General features: G+C 46.2%; 2 protein-coding genes across 5 annotated transcripts in view; one reads left to right on the top strand and one right to left on the bottom strand.

The window, feature by feature from the left end:
- Positions 1-4,481, bottom strand: part of CHRDL2 (chordin like 2) — a 32,982-nt gene extending 28,501 nt beyond the window's left edge. For 2 of the 3 annotated variants that reach the window (XR_004903886.1, XM_028516239.2), the window contains exon 1: positions 2,924-4,481. Coding sequence is in view for 2 of the 3 variants with exons in the window: in XM_028516239.2 (XP_028372040.1) it covers positions 2,924-3,005 (82 nt within the window). In the remaining variant the exon portion in view is untranslated. The remainder of the gene's footprint in view (positions 1-2,923) is intronic. The other variant, XM_028516240.2, reaches the window with a different exon arrangement.
- A 13,365-nt stretch (positions 4,482-17,846) lies between these two features.
- The window catches only part of RNF169 (ring finger protein 169), a 79,729-nt gene continuing 75,850 nt past the window's right edge, over positions 17,847-21,725 (top strand). The window contains exon 1 of one of the 2 annotated variants that reach the window (XM_036028814.1): positions 17,847-18,393. In XM_036028814.1, coding sequence (XP_035884707.1) covers positions 17,898-18,393 — 496 coding nt within the window. In that variant the 5' untranslated portion in view covers positions 17,847-17,897. The remainder of the gene's footprint in view (positions 18,394-21,725) is intronic. The other variant, XM_028516514.2, reaches the window with a different exon arrangement.

Here is a 21,725-nt window from a genome sequence, read left to right as displayed (position 1 = left end):
CTTGGGGAAAGAATAGAAACATCAGTGTTTTTAGTGCATATCTAGCTCTCCTGAAAGCAGGATTGGGTGGAGGGAGGGGAGAGATAGTGGAAGCATGCCGGACACCTTAAAGGGGGAAGCAACAAGTAAGGGAAGGGCACAGAACAGAGGAGCTGACGCAGAGGGGACAAAGCACTGGAGAGAGAAACAAGATACCAGACAGGTTCTTGTCCCACAGAGGGATGCATGCACAAAGTGACCAAGTTCACACATGCCTGTGACTCTGTCTGAGGCTGGCATCGGAACTGCTCAGTGACCAGGTCAGGAACCCAAAATCAGGGTTTAACCCGTGGTCCAGGTTTGAGGATCAAGGCTCAGCCTGTGGCTGGAGTTGAGTCTCAGTTTGGGTTGGGAGCAGGACTTAATCTGTGGCTGGAAATAGAGCCAAGGGTACAATAACCTTTGTTTGAATAGCCTTGCAATTTAACTGAGGAGAAAGCTGCCACGAGTGGCCAAAGGCCATTGGCATTTGCTGGGCTGAGCCACCTCAGGAGTCTGCAGACCTGAGAATGTCCATCTGTTGGCACCACTTCTGGAAGAACCTGAGGTGTTACCAGGAAAGTTCTTCCCCACAACAGGCCTGAGATCTTACTTAAACTCAGACAAGGACCATCATAAGAGACCTTTAAGTTGAACACGGGCAAATGACTATCAGATTGTTTCTAGATTTACAAATTGTCATCAGTAGACAAAATAAGGTTCAGAGACGGAAAGTGATTTGGCCTGAATTGTACAACCAGTAAGTGACAAATCAGGGGCTACAACTTTTCCTTTAACAAATTTGCTGTGTGGCCTTGGGCAAGTCACTCACCCTTTTTGAATAGAGTTTGATTATAAGGATAGGAAAATTGAGGGGTAGGAGCAGATGATTTTCAAAGGTTCCTCCAGTTCTGACATCTTCAAACCTTAACACAGCCCTCCGAATGTCAGCCCACCTTGCCTCAGCTCAGTCAAGTCTGCTCTGTCGTTTCCTTGTGTGTCTGGAGCTAAGTTCCAGGCTGTGGTGGAGACTGAATACTGGCAAGACCCTGTGAGAGGCACAGACCTCAGAGCCAGTGGAGGCTTGAGGGAAGGAGATCAGAGTGGATCGGGTGGCCAGGGAGACCTTCCCGAAGGGGGTATGCCTAAGCAAGGGGAAGGGCTGACGAGAGGGGGAAGGCCAAGGGCAGAGGCGTGAGTCAGACACGAGCAATTCTGCAAAATGACCTGATTCTGGGGCATCTTTCCAAGATGCAATAAGGGCAACAATCTCTGGAAAAAAAACCTTGGGGGCTAAGGACGATGTGCCAAAGGGGAGAGGTAGGCACGAAGGGCATCCTGTGCTAAATCCCTTTTAAGAAACAACAGGTAAGTGTTAGGAGGAAACCTCCAGGGCTCAAGGAGGGGGAGGAGACGTTTACTGAGTGTCAGGCATTGTGCTGAGCACTTTAACACAGGCACTTCCTTTCATCCTTCCAAGAACCCCTTGGGTTCCAGGTGACTATGTGTCTTGGAAAGATGAAGAGATTGAGTCTCAGAGAAGTTGTGACTTAAGAAAGGTCACACCACTACTAAGGAGCAGAGCCAGGACTTGAACCCAACATGGAACTTTTTCCATTACTTGTTACTGAGGACTACTAGGAGTCTCACGCTGCCTTTGCAAGCAGAGATGAGAATGAAACAAAATCTAGCCCCACCAGCTTCAAAAAGTCACATGCAAAAGGAAGGCAGAGGTGGGGGAGCTGCGCTGTGGAGAGAGCACTGGGCTGGGAGGTGGGAAGCTGGGGTCTTCACCCCAGGCTCTGCCCTGTATAACCCAGAGTCAAACCACGTCTCTCTTGGGTCTCAGTTTCTTTACTGGATATTTCAGAGTTTGAACTGAGCTCCTTCCTTCTTATTAAGAAACTCTTTGGCTTTGCTTGACATCCTAACAGAATTCTAAGAGGTTGGCAGGGGATGGAGAGAGTGTCCACCAGAACACTTGCAGGGCTGTGAGGAAACTGAGGTTCAGAGAGATTATACAGACTCGCTGAGGTTACACAGTGTCCAAGTGGAAAGCATGAATTGGGGAACTGATATTTTAAAAGAACTTACTATGTGCCAGCTAGTTGCTTTACATGTTTTCTCTAATTTAATCCTCACTTCAATTCTGGGGTTTTTTGCTCCCATTTTATTGATTAGGAAACCGAGGCTCAGAGAGGTGCCCCCCATGCCTGCCTCCCACCAGCTGGTATTCAACAGATCTGGGATGATGGACACTGGCCTCTCTCACTGTGCCCTGCTGCCTCCTAGAGTCTCACAGGTCCAAATCCAGGCTCCTCCCAGACCCTGTGGGACAGAGAAAGCACAGGATTTGGAATTGTAGAGTTCTGGCTTCTGATGGCTTACTAGCTCTGTACACTTGAACAAGTTTCTTCTCTCAGCCTAAGTTTTCTCATCTGCAAAATGCAAATGATACCCACCTCCTGGGAGTGTTAAGAGAATCAAAAGAGTTAACGGAAGGGGAACGTTACCCTAGTTGTCTCTTCTTTCTCTCCACCAGTTCTCTTTAAAGTGCAGTAGCCTTTTCCTCTTCATCACACCTTTGCAGCCAAACACTCGGGACTCTACTAGGAATAAGTGCCCCCACTCCCACCCTCAGAGCACAGTGACCAGCCCTCTCTCAAGCTGCCTTTCAGGTCCATGCAGCAGCCCCCGGGCTCTGGGTCTTGCCAGGTCCCCCGTCACCCCAGTCTCCCAGTCATCAGCCCAGACAGGTCTGCGGAGGAGCGCCACCCTGCCGGCACAGGTGCTGCCTGGATGGCAGTCAGAGCACCTTGGGGTCCCTAACCCTAGCACTTTCCCTGCACACCCCTGGGGCTCGCATCCCTCCTCTGCCCACCCAGCGCCCCCACCCCCTACTTACGAGCTCGAGCGTGGGAGTCCAAGGGGAACCAGAGCAGTGCGAGTCCCAGCAAGGAAGAAAGGACCCTTCCTTCGGGAATCATCCTTCCTTCTCCCAGAGCCAGGCCACCAGGTGCTGAGCCGGGAAGGGGGTCTGAGGTAGTGAGATGAGGGGGACACTGAGGCACAAGGGCACAAAGCAATCCACAGACGCAGGGAGGGCTGTTGCTACAGTGGAGCCAGAGAAGGGTCGAGAAGAAGGCGGTGAGGACCAAAAGGGATGTCTAAGGTGGGAATAAGAGGAAGGTGAAAAGAGAAACAGGGAAAGGAGGGGGAAGATGGAGAGATGAGGAAGGTACGGCAACTGGGGAAAAGCAATTCGAGCAAAGGAGAAGGTGAGAGGGAGGGTCGGAGAAGAAAGACAGGAGAGGACAGGGGTCTGCACAGCGCGCAGCGTTGGGCGAGGCGCGCGGGACCGGCGGGCTGTTCTGGGCGCGAGGATTAGAAACGGCTGGCGCCCCCTGCTCGGTGGGCTCCAGGTCGGGCCGCGGGGTCCTGGGGCCCGGCGAGGCGGCGGTCCCGGCGGCGGCGACGGCGCGGCGGCCGCGGGGGTAGGTTGCACGGGGGCCGGCTATGCACGCCAAGGGCGCCAGGCGCCGCGCTCGGGCGCATTTGTACTTTGCCGCGGGAAGCAGGCAGCCCCGGCCTGGCGCTGGCCTAGCACTGGCGCCTCCTCTGGGGCACCGCGGGCTCGGTGGATTGGCCACCCGAGAAACAGGCCCACTTTTTCCCCTCCTCTCTCGTGCGGGTCTCCGGGACCGACGCTCCAGGCGCGGCGCCGGGAGGAGGCGAGGGGGCTGGGGAGGGGGAAGGGGCCACCAGGGCCACGGGTTTTAACCCCTGACTCCCCGCGACGCGCAGAGTGCAGGAGGACGAAACCCATTTAGGCTTCTGGTAGAACTTTCGGGTGAGGAAGGATGAGATGTCGGGATCGGAGAGGGGAAACCGGCCACGGAACCTAGAGGCGCTCAATTTGGGGAGCTCGGCTGTACGTGCACAGAACTCGGGCTCTCGGTGGAATCAGTACACTTGCTGTTCTTAATTCCGTTTGCGGTATTGGCCCCTTCACCTCAGAGCCTGTTTCCCCATCTCTGAAACGGGAATCTTCATGTCTCTAGTATCTGTAATATTTTAGTATCTTCCCACAATCGTTTGGCTCCTGCTTACTATGGCCACCTACCCTACACTTTCACCAGCAAAATGAGTTGAGAAAATGATCGTCAATGCTCTCATATCTGAAAAAGTACAGGTCATGATTCCAGGCTACTAGAATGCCCTTCCCACTTTCCCTGCGTACCCACGCAAGCCATGACCCGGGTGAAATCCAGCACGGCTTGACACTTTCTTTGGAAGTCTTCCTCTGTGTCCCCATTCCGTTCCCAAAGCAGGACACAATCTCTCCTTTGCCACTGCAGGTCCAAAGGCCTGCACCTCTCTGAGGGTGTTGGCCATGCTCAGTCCTCTTCAGTAACAGCTGGTTGTCAAACTGTTGTCTTGCCCACCAGGATTCCAGCTTCTGGAAGTCAGGATGCTGAAGCTCCCCACCCCCAGCCTACGGATGGTGCTATATACCTTGTGTTCAATGAGAGCTTGAGTTTAGTAGGATCCTAAGAAGAGAACAGCCAACCCTGTCCAGACAAGGAACACCCAGACTCTGAAATCAAAGGGGCAGGGTCCCTGTCCTGGCTCTCTCCCGGGATTACTGGGACATTTTGGTGTGCTTGTTCCTGCTTCCTGCCCAGCTTCTCTTGCAGAGCTGCTGGAAACGCCAGTGAGAGCTGGAGGACGGAACACAGAGGCGAGCAAGAAATGAGGTGGGATGTTGAGCCTCTTCCCACTCTGGTAGAGAATCACGTTTCCAGGTTGAAACACTTGCGACTGGTTGTCTATAAAAATACCTTCCTGGTCTAAGGCTGGGCTCCCCACTCCACTGGGCTGCCAGTCTGTCCCCAGGACAGAGAGCACTGGGAGCCCCCGGGGGTCCCAGAGACAGAGCTTCCCCGGGCATCTCAGACCAGGGACAGACATGGTCTGTTTCCAGGGCACCCTTCAGGGTTAACTTCTCCCATTCCCATCTGGCCAGTCTCTTCCTCTCCACTGAGTACACTTTATTTTAAAATGTAATGAGAGCTCTGTTTGTCATCAAACTTCCCTTTTTGCCTTGGCTTTCAGGGAGCTCAGGAGTTAAATTGAGTGCTTAATTGCAGAAATAATCTCATCCCAAGGATATGGGACAGAGATCTTTTCCTCTCTCCATTTTTGTTTAAAATCTGCTGTACACATACATATATTCACTTCTTAGGTGTAAGAGGTGGCTTAAGGTTGGTTCCTCCTCTCCACGCCCCCACCCCCCACTCCCTGCTCATTCTGCTTCAGGAAATGTCTCTACCGTGAGACCAGAAAGGTCTCAATCATCCTCTCCATCCTTACTGTCCATCCCTTACTGGACGTTGCCAACAGCTTTTTAACAAGTCTTCTGCCCCTAGTCCGGACCTCTCCAATCTGTTTTCCTCATACCTGCTGCAAGAATTATGTTGATCACATCACCTACCCACTTAAAACCCATCATCAGAAATAAAAAGTAAATAATATTAAATGCAATGTGGTCTCTTGCATTGGATTTTGGGACAGTGAAAGCACATTTGTGGGCGATCTGGTGAGTGAAATCTATATTTTAGTTAATAGCAATGGACCAAGGTAGGTGTCTTCATCCTGACACATGCGCTGTGGCTATGCCAGGTGTTCATGGTGGGGAGACAGGGGGAAAGGTACACAGGGTGTGGCCCAAGTAGGTTTATACTCGTTTGTGTGGAAAACAGTACAATAATTAATAACCAATAATTCAAGAATAAACTGTGTTTTGCTTATAGCTGTAAACCCACTTTTGCCCCATCCTGTATGGTTCTTGGATAAGAACTCTGGACTATCTTTGCAACTTTTCTGTCAATCTAAGATTCTTCCAAAATAAAAATTTTAAGTAAACAAATAACAGGAAACAAAACATCACCAGCTTCCTATCTGTTACAGATTAAAATAAGAAACCATTAGCATTGGATTCAAAACCATGCACATTCTGACATTTTGGCTTCTCTGTACCATTACCACCTGCCCTAGCCTTTACCAGCCACTCACCGCCCCAGTCGGCATTGCATGTTCGTGCCTCCATATATTTGCATATGTTTTTCTTCTGCCTGGACTTTCTCCTTCTTCGTTAAGTGAATCCCTTTTCACCTTTCAAAAGTCAACTCTCTTAATTCTCCCCTACCCTTTTCTGCTCTAGTAAAGGGAGTCGAATATATTGTGATGGAAAGAGACTACACTGGGGGGTAGTGAGCACACAATAGAGTATACTGATGTCGTATTATAAAGCTGTACACCTGAAATTTATATCCTGTTATTAACCATGTTATCCTGACAAATTTAATGATTTAAAAAGTCAGCTCTGAGTCACTTCCTCTTTGAGGCCTTCCCTGAGCCCCCGTGGAAAAGTGAATTTTTGGTAGCACTTAGTATTATTGTAGCTATTGGAGTGTACATATTTATTTTCATTTCTACCCTGCACTGTGAGGGCGGGGGTGTTTTTCCATTTCTATCCACATTTCTAGCACTTAACAAAGTCCCTGACACACAATGAGACTGGATAAATAATTGCTTCATGAATAAGTGTGGACTTCAGTGATTTGAAAAATATTATGGGAGAGCCTCAGCACCCCTGTTGCCTTCAGGTTTCTTTTTCCTCCTCACCCAAGGATATTTTTTTCATTGCTTTTAGAGAGGAAGGGAGAGAGAAACACTGAGGCAAGAGAGAAGCATCGGTTGGTTGGCTCCTGTACACGCCAGGACAGGGGATTGTATGTACCTAGACCTGCCTGGACTGGGGATCAAACCCATAGTTGGTGTGTGCCCTGACCAAGAATCGAACCTGCACCTTTCAGTTATGGGATGATACTCCCAACTACTGAGCCATACTGGCCAGGGCTTGTCTTCTGTTTTAATCAACGATTGACATAAGAAACAAGCACTTGAGCAAAGTTTCTGTGTCTTCTGTGGAATTGCTGTTGAGGATGGTTACGTGTATATTATTTAATATCCTTTAAGCAATGAGATTTGATAAATTCGCCCAATATCTAGACAGGAAAGAAATTGTATCTATGCATAGCAATTTGTTGCACCCCTTTGGTGGGACCTGCTCGCTTCTCTCTTAGGGAACTCACTCGCTGCCTTCCAGGGCAGCCCATTGCACTGTTGGACAGCTCTGTTAGAAAGTTCTTTAACGGAAATCTGATTCTCCTGGACTCCTTGCATTTGCTCTTAGCTCTGCCCCCAGGGTTGCACAGAGCAAGCCAATTTCTGTCTCTTGAGAGTTCTACAGAGATTAGAGGCAGAGAACCCTCTTCCACACTCCCATCCCTATCAGTTGCAGTCCCTGGACCCTTTGTGCTGCATTCAACGTTTTCTTCAGATGTGCTCAGCTCTTTGCCCCACACCTCTGCACAGACTGTTTCTTCTATGCTCTCTTTCTACCCACTCTTATGTGTCTAGCGAGCTTATTTTTCCACGGTCTAGGTAATTGCTACCCCTTCACTCATCAAATAGTTACTGAGTGACAACTCTGGGGCTAGGGACCAGACAGACACTGGTGCGAAGAGTCCAGGTTCTTGTTGCAGTCTCTCTCGTGGCCTGAGTTACCTTCTCTCTCCTCCATGCCTCTGTACCTCCATTACAGCACTTACCGCACTGTATTATCAAAGGTTTTGTGTCTCCTCCTCTAAAGTGAGTTCTTGAGAACACATACTACTATTTATTGAATATCTTCCAATAGTCTTTGGCACATAGCTTTGCACATAGTAGCTGCTAAATAAAGGCTTGTTGAAAATATTCTTGTTTCTTCAAATAGTCCCCTTATGACTATTGGTTGGTAAAAAGCCACCTCCTGGGCTGCAACCTGCTTAATTATGTAAAATTAGCATAACGATAAGAGCCTTGGAGATCAGTGTCAAGGAAAGACTTCTTAATCCAGCCCACTTAATTCTGAAAGATTCTAAAAGCAAATTCACCATAAGAAAGTTAGTCTAAGACTGTGTAATAGAGACTGTCTACCAGTGGTGTGCTGGTAAATGTTTAACAACCAGCTCTCCAAGGGGGAAAAAAAGCCCTTGTTTTAATAGCAGTTGACAATTTCCATGGTCTATATACCCCCACCATGGCCAATTTCAAGCTACCAATGTGACATCATTGAATGTGAAGTTGAGAAGAGATGCACAGTAATCTCCTGTTACATAGTATTTCCATCATACAGGTACAATGGATGTAAATAATATCAAGAACATTGATAGTAAAATAATTAGGAGGTCATGAGTTTGACTTTTTAACTCATTTGAGTGTATATGTTAATGCTTGATTGTATTTCACAACCAGCTTGCAAAATTCCTGAAAATCTAACATTCAGCCATCCTGAGCCCTTCCAAGCCAGTTCTGGTTACTTTTTCTTTTTTTTTTCATTGCGCTATCAGCAACACACAATATTATATTAGTTCAGATGTGTAACATAGTATTTGTATATGTTGTGAAATCATCACATATGTTGTGAAATCATCACATATTTGTTTGTCACCACTCAGTTACAGAATTTTTTTTCTTGTGATAACTTTCTCTTTGCAACTTTCAAATATGTAATACAGTATTATTAGCTGCAGTTGCCATATACTGCCTTTCCTTGATGACATCCCAAAAGGGGTGAACAAATTGACTCTTTAAAGCTGGGTCCAATTTTGACACATTAGGAAGAAAGTCTTATTGAAAGGAGCTGTCACAGTTGATTTGTTTGTAAAGTGAACAATCCCCATTCCACTCCCACCCTTCAGCCAGGTCAGAGTTACTTAGCCATGTAACAAGTATTTATTTAAAACCTACTAGTATTTTAGCACATCGTCTTTTGGATCTCCAGATATCGTGCACATGGTTACCCTAAATAAATCTCTGTACAATGGATGAATGAATCCTCAACACTGCCAAATAATGCCTGGTAAAGTATGGGCATTCAATAAATACCCGTGTACTGATTTGTACGGTTTCTTATGTGGCTATGTGAACGTTCCCAAGTTTTTTGTTCCCCTCAGTGGGCCCTCTCTTGCCAGGCCAAGTTGCACACAGGAATTCTGATAGAGGAGGTATCAGGAAACCAGGATGGGGGAACACATAGCCCTTAAGTTCCCAGAGCCCTTATGAGTGGGGACAAAGTGCCTTCAGTGGAAGACATGGAGTGGGATCACCCTTCATCCAGGTCCTAAGCTCTGCCACCAACCAGAGGAGTCCTATACTGCAGGTGTCATCACTAACCAAGCGCCAGAAAGAATGGGCCTTCTGCTCCTGCCCCTCCATGCGCAGGGGCACTTCCAAAAAGCAATTAGACCCCAGAGATTTTTTTCCCCTAGGTCTGTGAAGATGTAGCCAGATGCCAGAGAACAGTGCCAAATAACTAGGGTCCCACAGCCTGATGATGACAGGTGCTTTCTCCACCCAAAGGTGGGAATGAAGAGACACCGGAGTTAGCTTTAAAAGTGTAAATCAGGTCATGGTACTTCCTTGCTTAAAACTTCTCCAATTGCACTTAGAACAAAATCCAAACCCTGTACCACATTTTGTAAATCCCCCCTTGACCTGGCCTCTGCCTGCCTTCTAACTTTGGCCATTCCCCTTGTGCCCGCTCTGCTCTAACACACTAGCCTTCTTTCTGTCCCTGGGTGCATACACCAAGCTGTCTGGATCCTCTGCAGGATCTCTGCTCTTGAGGTTTCTCCAACTTGAGATGTTCCTCCCTCAGCCTTTTACCCAGCTGACACTTCATTCAGCCCAAATGCCACTTCCTTGGTTCAACCTATCTCATGATGTCCCCATCAAGTCATTTTCTATGATATTGCCTTGTGTTATTTCCTTTGTGTCACTCGTCACGATCTGAAATGTATTTCTTCACTTTTACATTATGTGCCTCCACCAGGAGTATAAAACCTCCATGATAGCTTGGACCTTAATTCTTGATCACTGCAATACTGCTAGTTCCTAGAATAGTGCATAGCACATAGTAGAGGCTTACTGAATATTCTTAAATAAATGGAGGATAGAATATTTATCTGGATTATCTGATTCATGTAAGGAATGATCCTTAAACTCAGGACTCCAAATCCTTGGAATCCAACCACAGTAGTATTTTCATTGTTATTAATACTACCCTCATTTTGTATTCATCTCATAACCATGATTATCAACAACAGTGCTGCATGGTACATGGGAGTACTTACTGTCTGTTGAATGAATGAATGAATGAATGAATAACATCAACTTTATTGCTGACCTCAAACTTCCTTATTTACTACTCCCTTTCCAGTGTAACTTCTTGTATACGCTATGCTCCAGCTACTCAAAGCAATCATTTTCACCTAACACACCATGTTCTCACGTCTCTGTGTTTTGGCTTATTTTGCTATTTCTTCTATTAGGAATTTCCATTCCTTCTTTGCTGAGTTCTCTATTTTGGACCCAGTGTATCCAGGTTGTCAGTCACTTCCTCTTCTATGCTTTCATAGTGCCTTGCCTACCCACTGTTAAAAACTCATCTTCTGAATTATAGTTGTTTGTTGACATGTCTTCTCCCCTAGATGGTAAACTCCGTGAGGGGAGGGATGGTAGATTTTCTTCTCTGTATTTTCAGGAACCATTTCTGGGCCCACCACATAGCAGTTTCACAATATTCATTGAAATCTTCCATCTGGTGTTGGGCATAGGCTGCCTGCTGAGCCATGTGCTAGGAGCTTGAGGAGGAGATGTACAATACTAGTCATATGGAACCTGGTCCTGAGAACCTATAAGTTAATTGCAGAGACAAGTCCTTTACATAGAAAAGGCACCACTAAAAAAAACAGTGTATTCTAGAATTAAATGAGACAGGAGAAGCTAAGTGTGGTGGAACATGTATAGGACTGGAGAAGCCAGAAGACTTGGCTTCTGGTCCCCACTACGTGGCTTTGACAAATTCTTTCCTTCCTTTAGACTTCCGCTTTCTTCTTTGTAAAAGAAGGGGTTTTGATCAGAAGCCTTGTTAGATTTCTAAAGCCAGTTCCAGCTCTGATGTGCTGGGCTTGGCTCCGATGCGGAACACACCGCGGGGAGAGCTCAGTAGTCTCAGTTTGCCCCCTGGTGGTCACTCAGCGACATCACAGCCCTGGGTGCCGGCTGTAGGCTTTTGTCAGGAATGTAGATAGCCCAGTTCAGGACCTAGAAAACAAAGAACTGTGGGACAATGACCGTTCTAGAAGAGAACCAATCAGGTTTCTCACTGGTCAGTCGGTATACAACCCTATCTTTCTTTAGGACGAAGGAACTTGGGAGACCGAGATCTCCGTTCTCAGCCTTCAGCAGAACACACCTATCTGTTTATTTCCAAACTAGAGGAAGTCAATCTTTGGGAAGCCCTGACTGACTTTTTCTTCTGATTCCATCACAGTGCTCTCTCCTGAGGCAAATTCTCCATTCTGGTCAGTATAACTATCTATTTATTTATGACAAAATGGGGCTTTTCTTTCCCTCTTTCCTGGAGAAGGACCATGAGCCCTTCCTTCTGAGGCACTTAGTGTAGACAAAGTGAAGGTAATAGGATTTCTTTGGTGAGATGGGAAAAAGAAATAGATTCTATTAGAATAAGGCATGTTCTTTATATTGTAACAGGTGGTCAATACTGGCAGAGAAAGATTTGTTTTTGGCTGTTTCACTCTGAAATTGTCACGGGTGGGCACAGGTAACCAGGTTCTTAGTGATCGTGAACAATTAATTGAACTGAACATACACAGAATTTATAGCAGAAAGAGAGAGAGCAGATTTATTAAGTGATAGTACACTCCACAGAATGGGGGAGAGGGCCAACTCCAAGCGGAGATTGATCCTCACTGGCTGGGGGGATTCTGTGCTTATAGGGAGGATATTTCCTGGCTGGTTTTGGAGGGGTTTTGTTGTGCATGTACAAGTTATATTACTGTGAAGTTACTGTGCATGTGGTCTCCCATGATTTTCCTTGATTGGTCACCAGGAGAGGGGGTCCCACAGTGCTAATTTATTATAACGCTACATAATAGAGCAGGGGTCATGTAGCATCTTCTGCACAGGCACAGTCAAGATTCACCATGATTCAGCGCATTTCCAGAAAGTGGGGACAACTGGTCTTAGAATAGGGTCTCTGTCCCGGATCAATGTCTTTTATCTTAGCACTGGGGCGCCCCTGGCGTTTTCTCATTCCTGAGGAACAGGTCTTAGAACTGGGTCTCTGCCCTGTATGATGTCCTTTATCCTAGCTCTGGGGTGCCCCTGGAGTTTTCTCATTCCCGAGGAACAGGTCTTAGAACAGGGTCTCTGTGCTGTACGACGTCCTTTATCTTAGTCCTGGGGTACCTCCAGAGTTTTCTCCCTCCTATCTCCTGCCCTAACATGGGTTTAGGGAGGGCCATTTGCCCATTTATTTCCTCATTCTCTACAAGTTGAACCTAAAGGACTTTTTTCTTTTATGAGTAAAATCTTTGAGAATTTAAAAGACTTCTTAAAGTTGCCTCTATTCCTTAAAAAGAAAAAGAAATTTATCTAAAACTATATCTAAAAGAAGAAATTTATTGCTTGAAATCCTAGGTCAGAGCCTTGAGGAAGAAGGACAGGGACTCTGAGGGTAGGGAAGAGAGGAAAAAAGACCAAGGGGATGGGAGGGAGATGCAGAGAGACAGATTCTAGGTGGATATAGAGGTATCCAGAGAGGAAATTTAAAGAAATTAAAGAACTATTTTTCCACCAATGTGTTTGTTAAACAGAAATTCTTATTTTTTACAATGCACTGTACTTTGAACCTTATTAAACATTAAAGACAAAACTAAAGGGATAACATTCATTCATTCCACAGCATCTGGAATATGCCAAATAGTGTACCTAAAGCTGGGCCCACCAAAATTGGCTCAGCATCCATATGTTGCTTGCCTTGTTCACTGCTGAATTCTCAGCACCTATATTATCCTGCCACATAGTAGACGTTCAATAAATAGCTGTTGAATAAAGGAATGTTAACCTCGCTATATTTTCTCTAGTGATATCTCAACTCCATGGTGGGGAATGAAATTTGCTTAGATTATTTTTATTCCTCACTGATAATTATAGGATTGAGAGTTATTCTTAAAAAATTCAAATCCATATGCAACACTCCCTTGGTCCAAATATGAAATCTTTCAACGCCCCCCAATCTCCTGAGTTTATTTCCCTGTAAAATAGAAGTAACAACATGCCAAGCTTACAGGGTTACTTTGGTTTATGTGTGATAGGTGTGTTAGTGCCTAGCAGGCACCTAGCATGTGGCAGTTGCTCAACACATTCTACTTCCTTTTCCTCTCCAATGTTTTAGCTTCATGTCCAGCTCAACGAAGTAGCCACATCAAACTCTTTATCAGTCCCATGCAGATCCTGAACTTTGATGCCTTTGTGCCTCTGTTCTTGTTTTCCCTCTGCCTGGAGTGCCTTCCCTTGTCTACCTGCTAGGTGGATACCTCTACATCCACCTAGAATCTTTCAAAGCACAACTCAAATGCTCCCTGCCATGACACCTAACCACCCCCCCCCACCCTGCAACTTTGCTCTCTGCTTCCATAGCACCTTGAATGTATCTCAGTGATAGAGCTTCAAATTCTCTTATAATTCTCTTTTGCTGTTATAATTATTTAGTAATATTTTGCCTGTCTTTTAGATTCTGCTCTTAAGGGGGCCAGGGACCAAGTCTTATTTGTATTTTTAGAGTGTTTGGAAAGAATCTGGAGGAGGTTAGAAAGACCACAAGTAGAGGGTTAGCTTTGCAAAAAGAACTATTTCCTCCTCAGAAGCAAAAGGGAAGAAACTAAAGATGAATAATAATGCAACAAAAATTTATTTACTTTAGAGAGAAAGAGAGAGAATGAATAATTGATTTGTTGTTCCTCTTATATATGCATTCATTGGTTGTTTGTTCTATGTGCCCTGACTGGGGATTGAACCCTCAACCTTGGCATAGGACAATGCCAAGGGATTGAACCCTCAACATTCAGGACAATGTTCTAACCAACTGGGCTACGTGGCCAGGGCTATAGCAGAAATTTTTAGAGCAAAGGGAAGGGGCCAAATCTCAAGGAGAAATCTGGCTTGAGGGAGAAAGAGGACAGGCAGAAGATTCCACCAGAAGACATGAGGAGGGTAAAGAAGAGGAGGTACTAGTGTGGCCTGAGAGACTGGGCCTCCTCCCTCCTAGATCTGTGAGGTCTCAGGATGGACTCGGGGCCTGGGTTGGCAAGAAGAGGTTCTTGGGTCTGCAGGGAGAATAGCCTGTCTTTACCTTGGGAGTTTTTCAGTCCAGCAGGGAGAAGCTGGCACTTTCAGCTGCAGGGAAGAGGGAAGAGAAATGAGGAGGTTTGCAGTGATGCAGGTGAGGAGTGCTGAAGGGCTGAACGGTATGGACCCTGGGGAGCCACCTAGGTAGACACATTATGAGAAGGATGGCGGGGAATTTTGGCAGCAGTGAAATTCTTAGAAAGTACGGCAGGAGGGGCAGAGGAAAAGCAGCTGGAGAGGAGGCGCTGGCAGGCATGGCCACACTGCTATCTGTTCCAGTTGGCATCCTGGATGATGGCATTAAAGTGAGTCTGGCTGGGAGCCCCTCTTCCCTTGGTGGTCTGTGGTACAGGTGAGGGCTTGGAAAAAAAGAACACCGACACTCGGGCTCGTTCTACTCTAGGCTGTCGTGCTCAGCTTCTCAGATTGTTTTGTAATTTACAAAGCAACTATTATCAGGTGACACTTCAAAAACAACACACCAATGTCTCAGTCAGAGTACCTTGATGCCAACAACAGAATTTGTGAGTAATTTAAGAGAGAGGGAAATTTACTGAAAGGATACAAATTGTTGACAGAAAGGCTGGAGAGTTAGATATGGAAAATGGGTAGTAACCTAGAAAGGCCAGGCAGCAGGCACCACAACCAAGTTCATACCTCAGGAACAATCTGAGGTGGCCCCTCCTCAGGATAGGGACACCAACCTCCATTCCCTAACCTCTGAGGGACCCACTGCATTTGGATACCTTCTGTCTCTGTTGCTCTGAATAATTCTGAATCTGTCAATGTGTCTTCGTGTCATTCTCCGAAGATTCAGAGTTTAGAGAAGAGTGGCCAGGTGGCTAAGCCTAAGTCACATATCATGTTCTGGCTTCCAGGGGACAGGGAGAAGAGTATCTCCTTGCTTCAGCTTCCCTGGTCTCAGCAACACTGCATAGAATGGGGCAGTCTCCTGAATAGAAAGAAGGTTTGGGCACTGATGGTAAACGAAACAAAATGTCTACCACGTCCTCCCCATTTAGGCTGCTTTTTTTTTCCAGTGTCTCTGTTTTTGTCAGTTGTCTATTATGATCATAATCTCAGGCTCCTAGGCTTGACACTTTAGAATCCTCCTTATTTCCCTCATTTTCTCACATAGTGAATAACTCTCCAGATTTCTTGGATTTGCTTTGCCTTCTGTCACTGCTACTGCTTTAGGAAGATTACTTTAGCAACAGCAAAGGAGAGAAGGGACTGGAAATTGGGAGTCAGACCTCTAGAATGTTAGAACTAGAAGAGACCTTTGAGTTTATCCGTGGCAGTAGTCTTATCTAGGAGTGTTCATCAGCATTCCTAAGGCATTAAAAAAATAACACATGTTGGCATCCCACCCTCAGTTTTTGGGTTCAGTGGATCTGAGCTGGGACTTTGGCATACGTGTGAATATAGTGTGTGGTGGTGGGTGGGGGGTGGGTGCGTGTCTTTGGGAGGTGCATCCCAGGTTGACAAGTGCTAAATTCCAATACCCTTGCTTTAAAGATGAGGAGACTAAGGCCCAGAGCAAAGCTACCTGTTTGAAATCACACACAAATGAGTTCATGAAAGGGGGAAAGGGGCCAGGACCAGTCCCAGATCTCCTGGCTTTTGGTACAGTGCTTTTCAGACCTCTTGCTTTTTTCCTCCGCAAAAGAACATTTCCTGTCTTTATTTGTGTCCAAGAAAGCATGCTACACTTCTGTGTTTCAGCTCCTCCAACAGTAAATAGGCTTCAGATTAAGAGGCCCAAACTGTCAAGAGTGAACAGCCCACCCCACGGGCCCTGTTTCTAATGGTAGTGAGCTTGATCTCCGGACCACGGGCCTCCTTTGTCAGAATCTGGGCAAAGTGTCCTCAAGAACTGCACATGGGGAGTGAAATGAGGAGGACCCCTGGACAAAGGACAGTGAAGCTGAGGCCACACTTTTGTGTTTGGCAGGACTGTGACTGTCTGGGCCTCTGTAAACACAAGCCCTTGTTTCAATTACTCATTGACCCTTTTTCAATTCTTGACTGTTCTTTAGCCATCTGGTTCTCATCTTGGGAATCCACTTCTTTCTTTTTTCTGCTTTCTGTCTTGGATTGGTTTACCACCACCTCAGGCACTGTTTCCGGACAATCTCATGGAAACCCAGGGCCTCTGATGCCTTTCATTGCATTATGTTGCTTTTTTGACTTTACTCTTACAAAATTTGTGTTGTCTTATAAAGAGGTTCCCAAAAGGAAATGTTTTCTTAATGCCTTCCTGCTCCAAATCTACCTTAATGCAAAGAAAAAAAAAAGGGGGAGGGTGGGAGAATTGCTGTAGCAGAACTGTATCAAAGGGGAGCCATTCTTTCTCTCATACTCTCTGCATCCAGAAAGGGGGCTGGCATCAAATTCTGAGACCTCACCCAGTGACTCGCCCAAGCAGGGATGACATGGTCAGAGCTACCCTTCAGAAAGCAAGTCTAAGAGCTGTGGAAGATGGATTGGAGGAGAGGCTGTGGGCAGGGAGACCATCTATCCAAGCTACTGCAGTGCTGTAGGTGAGAGATGGCACCTGAACTAAGCAGTGGAAGAGGGGATAGAGAGGAGAGGCGAGGTGGAAAAAACAGTCATTTTGGTGGGAGAACTGACAGAACTAAGACACTGACAGATGTAGGAGATGATGGAGAAGTGAAGATGATGGAGAAGACAGATTTGGAGCTTGAGGAATTGGGAGGTGAGTACCTTTAACAGAAGGAGGAACACAAGCGCTGTTTTGAAAGGAAGGTGGAAAACAGTGACTTCAGTTTTGTACACCAGACACGCAGACTTCCAAGATGACGCCTGCATCAGGCAGTGCAGGGCTGGACTCGGGAGGTGTAGACAGCAGACAATTCAGGAATTTCAGGGGGGAAAGTGTGAGCAGGAGGTGGGGAGAAGAGGCCCGAGGCCTGACCCCAGAGGCACACCCACATGTAAGCCCCAAATAAGGGGGGAGGGGTCTGACAAAGAGCCGGAGAAATGCGGGGACCCCCCCCCCCTCCCCAGAAAGTATGGTTTTCCAGCCAAAAGACGGGAGTTTCAGGAAGGAAGGGCCATGGAGAAGGATATGGAGATGAGGACTGACAAGCAGCTGTTATTTTTGGCGGTTTCTGGTCACAGTAGGCGTACTCTCAGTCACAAACGCTGCCCTCACGTGAAAAGATGCACGGAGACGGGGTTCTGGATAATTTACATACTCCCCACTCACTTTAGCTTCAGTTATCTGGTTCTTGAGGAAAAAATAAGTGCAATTACTTCAGAAAGTTTAATTTACGCTCAGAATTTCCAATAGACCCCTCAGTCATTTGGTGGAATAAAAGGAAACTGCAGACTGCCGAAGGAGTGCGAAGACCGGATATATAAAGTATAACTAGCAAATATTAGTGAAGTTTCTCGCACCTACTACTACGTCCGGGAAAAACCTTCCTGGGCCCGCCCCCTCATGAATATGTAGCTAGCGCTGCCTGCCGCTCAGCGCCCCACCTTCTACTCTTCTCCCTCGCAACGGACTCTCCCCTCAAACGGGAAACAAGATGGCGGCCGCAGGTCCGAGTACTCGGGCCTCTTCCGCGGCGGCAGCGGCGGCTCTGAGTCGGCGGAGCCGGCGGGGCCGCTGTGACGAGATGGCGGCAGCCAAGACTGGGGCCCAGGGTCCGGCCTCCGGGCACGCGCTGCTCGTGTTGCCGCAGCCGTTGCTGCAGCCACCGCCGCGGCCGGAGGAGTCGGGCTGCGCCGGCTGCCTGGAGACCCCGGGAGAAGCGGCGGCCCTGCCTTGCGGCCACTCGCTGTGCCGAGGCTGCGCCCAACGCGCCGCGGACGCAGCGGGCCCAGGCTGCCGGCGCTGCCGCGCCCGCGGCCCGAGTTGGGCCCGCCGTCGGGCCCGCGACGACGGCCAGGCCACCGCGGAGGTGCTGGGCGAGCGCGCCCGCCGCGGCCAGCCGGAGCGCTGCCGCCCGCGCCGCGACGGGGGCGCGGCCGCCGAGGGGCCCAGGCTGGAGCAGGATCCGCGCGCCGCGCCGGCGGAGCCAGGTGGAGCTTCCCCTCCTTCCTTTGGGGTCCGGAGCGAGGCCGTGCGCGCCCAGCCCGGCCTGGTTAACGAGTGGAGGGTCCCAGGCCCTAAAGGAGCGAGTGTGGAGAGTTCTTATGGGGTTGGAACCGGGCTCTGCTCAAGTGTATTATCTTTTTCTGAATTTTGAACTTTGGAATGAAGTACGGGCCCGGTGGATTTGGAGGGGCATTGAGGGGATCCTGCGCCTTTTGTAAGTCAGAAGTTTGGAGGGAACCGTAGCATTCTTGTAACAAGTTAGGGCCAGGTTTGGGATTGCAGTGTGGAAGAGGGGACTGAACTTCACAGTGGCCCTGGAAGATCAGAGAAGTGCCTGGTTCAGTGTTGGGTGAAGAGGCTGAGGTAGACTGTTTATGGGCCCGATTGGGTCAGTGAGAGATGTGGAGTGTCTGGAGTTTAAGAACAGGTTGAATGTAAGGATGCGACGGGAGCTTTTCAGACTTGAGAGTCGAGTGGGTTGAAGGGATGAGCTCACATGTGGAGTTTTCACAAAATCTTTAAAATGCATGTTTAGCCCAGCCTGGCACAGAGTGAGGAAACAATAAATGACGACTATTTATATTTATAATAATACTAATAATAAGCTCGAGGGGAAGAAAACTGGATGGGGTTTAGAAGTTTAGGAAACGGAGATTGGTTTGGCCTGGGGCTACTTTTATCTCCCTGGCTGTGTAGGACTGCTGTCATCCTGGCGATTCAAAGTTTCAGGACTGTTGCCTTCAACTTTGCCTTTCTTACCTCCCCCAGCCTGCCACTCTTTGGTACTGGGCTTGACATAGTAAGCGCCCTCTTTAAAACACAAAATAAAACTGTTTTTAGCTTATGTTAGAACTCAGAGACACACCAGTCAACACATCTCCAGCTTTGGTAACAAATGCTTGCTTAGATTTTCAAGAGACATAATCAAGAAAGGCCAGATATTTGCACCTCTTGTGTTGGGAATTCTGCCTAGTGTTATTTTCAGTAGAGTTTCATACATTCCTTATGTATGAAAGTGCAGTCGCTAGAAACTACAGGTTCCAGGATGCAGCTTGTTTTGATTCAAGCAGTCAGACACCTGCCACTGTACTAGGATATCTTTTATTTCTGCGGCTTACCTTTCTACATTTCCTTTTTTAAGCTTCACAACGTCCTTATGAGATAGGTACTTTTACTTCCATTTAGCAGATGAAACTGAGGCCCAGAGAGGTTAAATAACTTGCTAAGGATGAAAATCCAGTCCTGTCTGATTTCTGCTCATATCAGTGATTAAGGACTCTCCAAATGTCATCTAATTTGTGGATGCTGTGTGATGATCTCAAGTTATTTAATTTGCTTCAAATTCTGAAATTCTGTCCAAAAAATAAGAGTATTTTTCTAGTCTCCTTATTAGTACTCTTGATTGTACGGTCAGATAGGATAGGAATTTCTATTGGGTTGGCCAAAAAGTGCGTTTAGTTTTTTCCACATGATGGCTCTAGTAATGCTTAGTTGTCTTTAAGTTCATTTGAAACAATTCTGTTAGATTGTATTGTGACAGCTGTCATATCTGTGTGCATTTAAAACAGCTTACCAAAATTGGTGAATTTTTGTGCAGCCATTTTAATATTGAAGATGGAAGAAGATACGCAATACTTTCAGAGTATGCTTTATTATTTCAAGAAAGATAAAAATGCAAAAAAAGATTTGTGCAGTGTATGGAGAAGGTACTGGGACTGATTGAACATGTCAAAAATGGTTTGTGAAGTTTCTGGGTAGTACTGACATTTTGGCCAAATAATTCTTTGCTGTGGGGTTGTCTTATGCATCGGAAGATGTTTAGCAGCACCCCCGGCCTCTACCCACTAGAAATCAATAGCAGGAGATAGCCTATACAATCAAAATATCCAAATCAATAAAATTATTGGTGAAAATGAAAAATGTATCTTATTTTACAGAAAAAAACCATTCAGACTTTTTGGCCAACCCAGTATTTTTATTTCCAAAGCCTGGACTCCCTTGTGAAATATCTGGTCTGAAATTTGAATCATGAGAGGGAGTATGGCTTGATTATTTGTGAAAACTTTTTCCCTTGAAATTTATCATAAAGTGTATCAGTGATTAAGGAAAATTATATAAAACAAGGTTCCAGATTAATATCTGTTGAGTCACTGAGTATCCACTGAGTGTTAAGTAAATATAAAAATATTTTTAAAGGTTTCTATTTATTTTTTATTTTTTAGAGAGAGGGAAAAGAAGAGAGAAAGGGAGGGAAAGAAACATTAATGTGTGATTGCCTCTCATGTGGCCCCCACTGGGGACCTGGCCCACAACCCAGGCATGTGCCCTGACTGGGAATTGAACTGACGACCCTTTGGTTTGCAGCCCATACTCAATCCACTGAGCTACACCAGCCAGGGCTAAATACTGATATTAAGTACCATAATGAAAAATATTTTTATTAAATATTCTCATTGGATCATTGAGTATATATACCATAATTACATGCTTATTTAGTCAATGCATTATAGAGGAATATTGGTAGACAGGGTTTGGAAGTTATCTTCTAGCTTCAGTGAGCAGGTTGTCTGGATGTCTTTATTTTTATTTTTAAAAAGTATTTATTTTTTTATTTTTAGAGAGGGAGGAAGGGAAGGAGTAAGAGAGGTAGTGAAACACTGGTCTGCTGCCATTTGCATGCACCCTGACTGGGGTCTGAACCTACAACCCAGGCATGTGTCCTGACTGGGAATAGAACTGGTGATCCTTCCCCTTGCGGGCTGAGACCCAACCAACTGAGCCATACCCACCATGACTGGACTTCTTTAAGTTATTTTATATGTATAGACACAGATTTATTTATATATATAAATTAATATATACACTTATGTAAAAATATATCTATATATACCTAAAATAAAATATAGATATATATTTTAAACCCTCATCCAAGGATATGCTTACTGATTTTAGAGAGGGGGGAAGGGGAAAGAAAGAGAGAGAAACATTGATGTGAGAAAGACACTTCGATTGGTTGTCTCCTCTGTTCACCCCGACTGGATTGAACCTGCAACCTTTTGGTGGTGTACAGGGACATGCTCCAACCAACTGAGCCATCCTGCCAGGGCTATAATATATTTTAATTTTAAATTTTAATAGGCAATGTATTCACATAAGTCAAACAATATTTAAAAAGTACACAATAAAAAGTTCCCTCCTACCTCTTCCTTCATTTCTCACTCCCACCAAAGATTCTTGTTTATTCTTCCACAGTGTTTATATGCTTATACACAAAAACTCAAATATATTTTATTTTTTAATTTTTTTTACACAAAAG

This window comes from Phyllostomus discolor, chromosome 6, assembly GCF_004126475.2.
Source record: "Phyllostomus discolor isolate MPI-MPIP mPhyDis1 chromosome 6, mPhyDis1.pri.v3, whole genome shotgun sequence".
Classification (NCBI taxonomy): domain Eukaryota; kingdom Metazoa; phylum Chordata; class Mammalia; order Chiroptera; family Phyllostomidae; genus Phyllostomus; species Phyllostomus discolor.
This window is presented reverse-complemented; position numbering and strand designations above follow the sequence as displayed.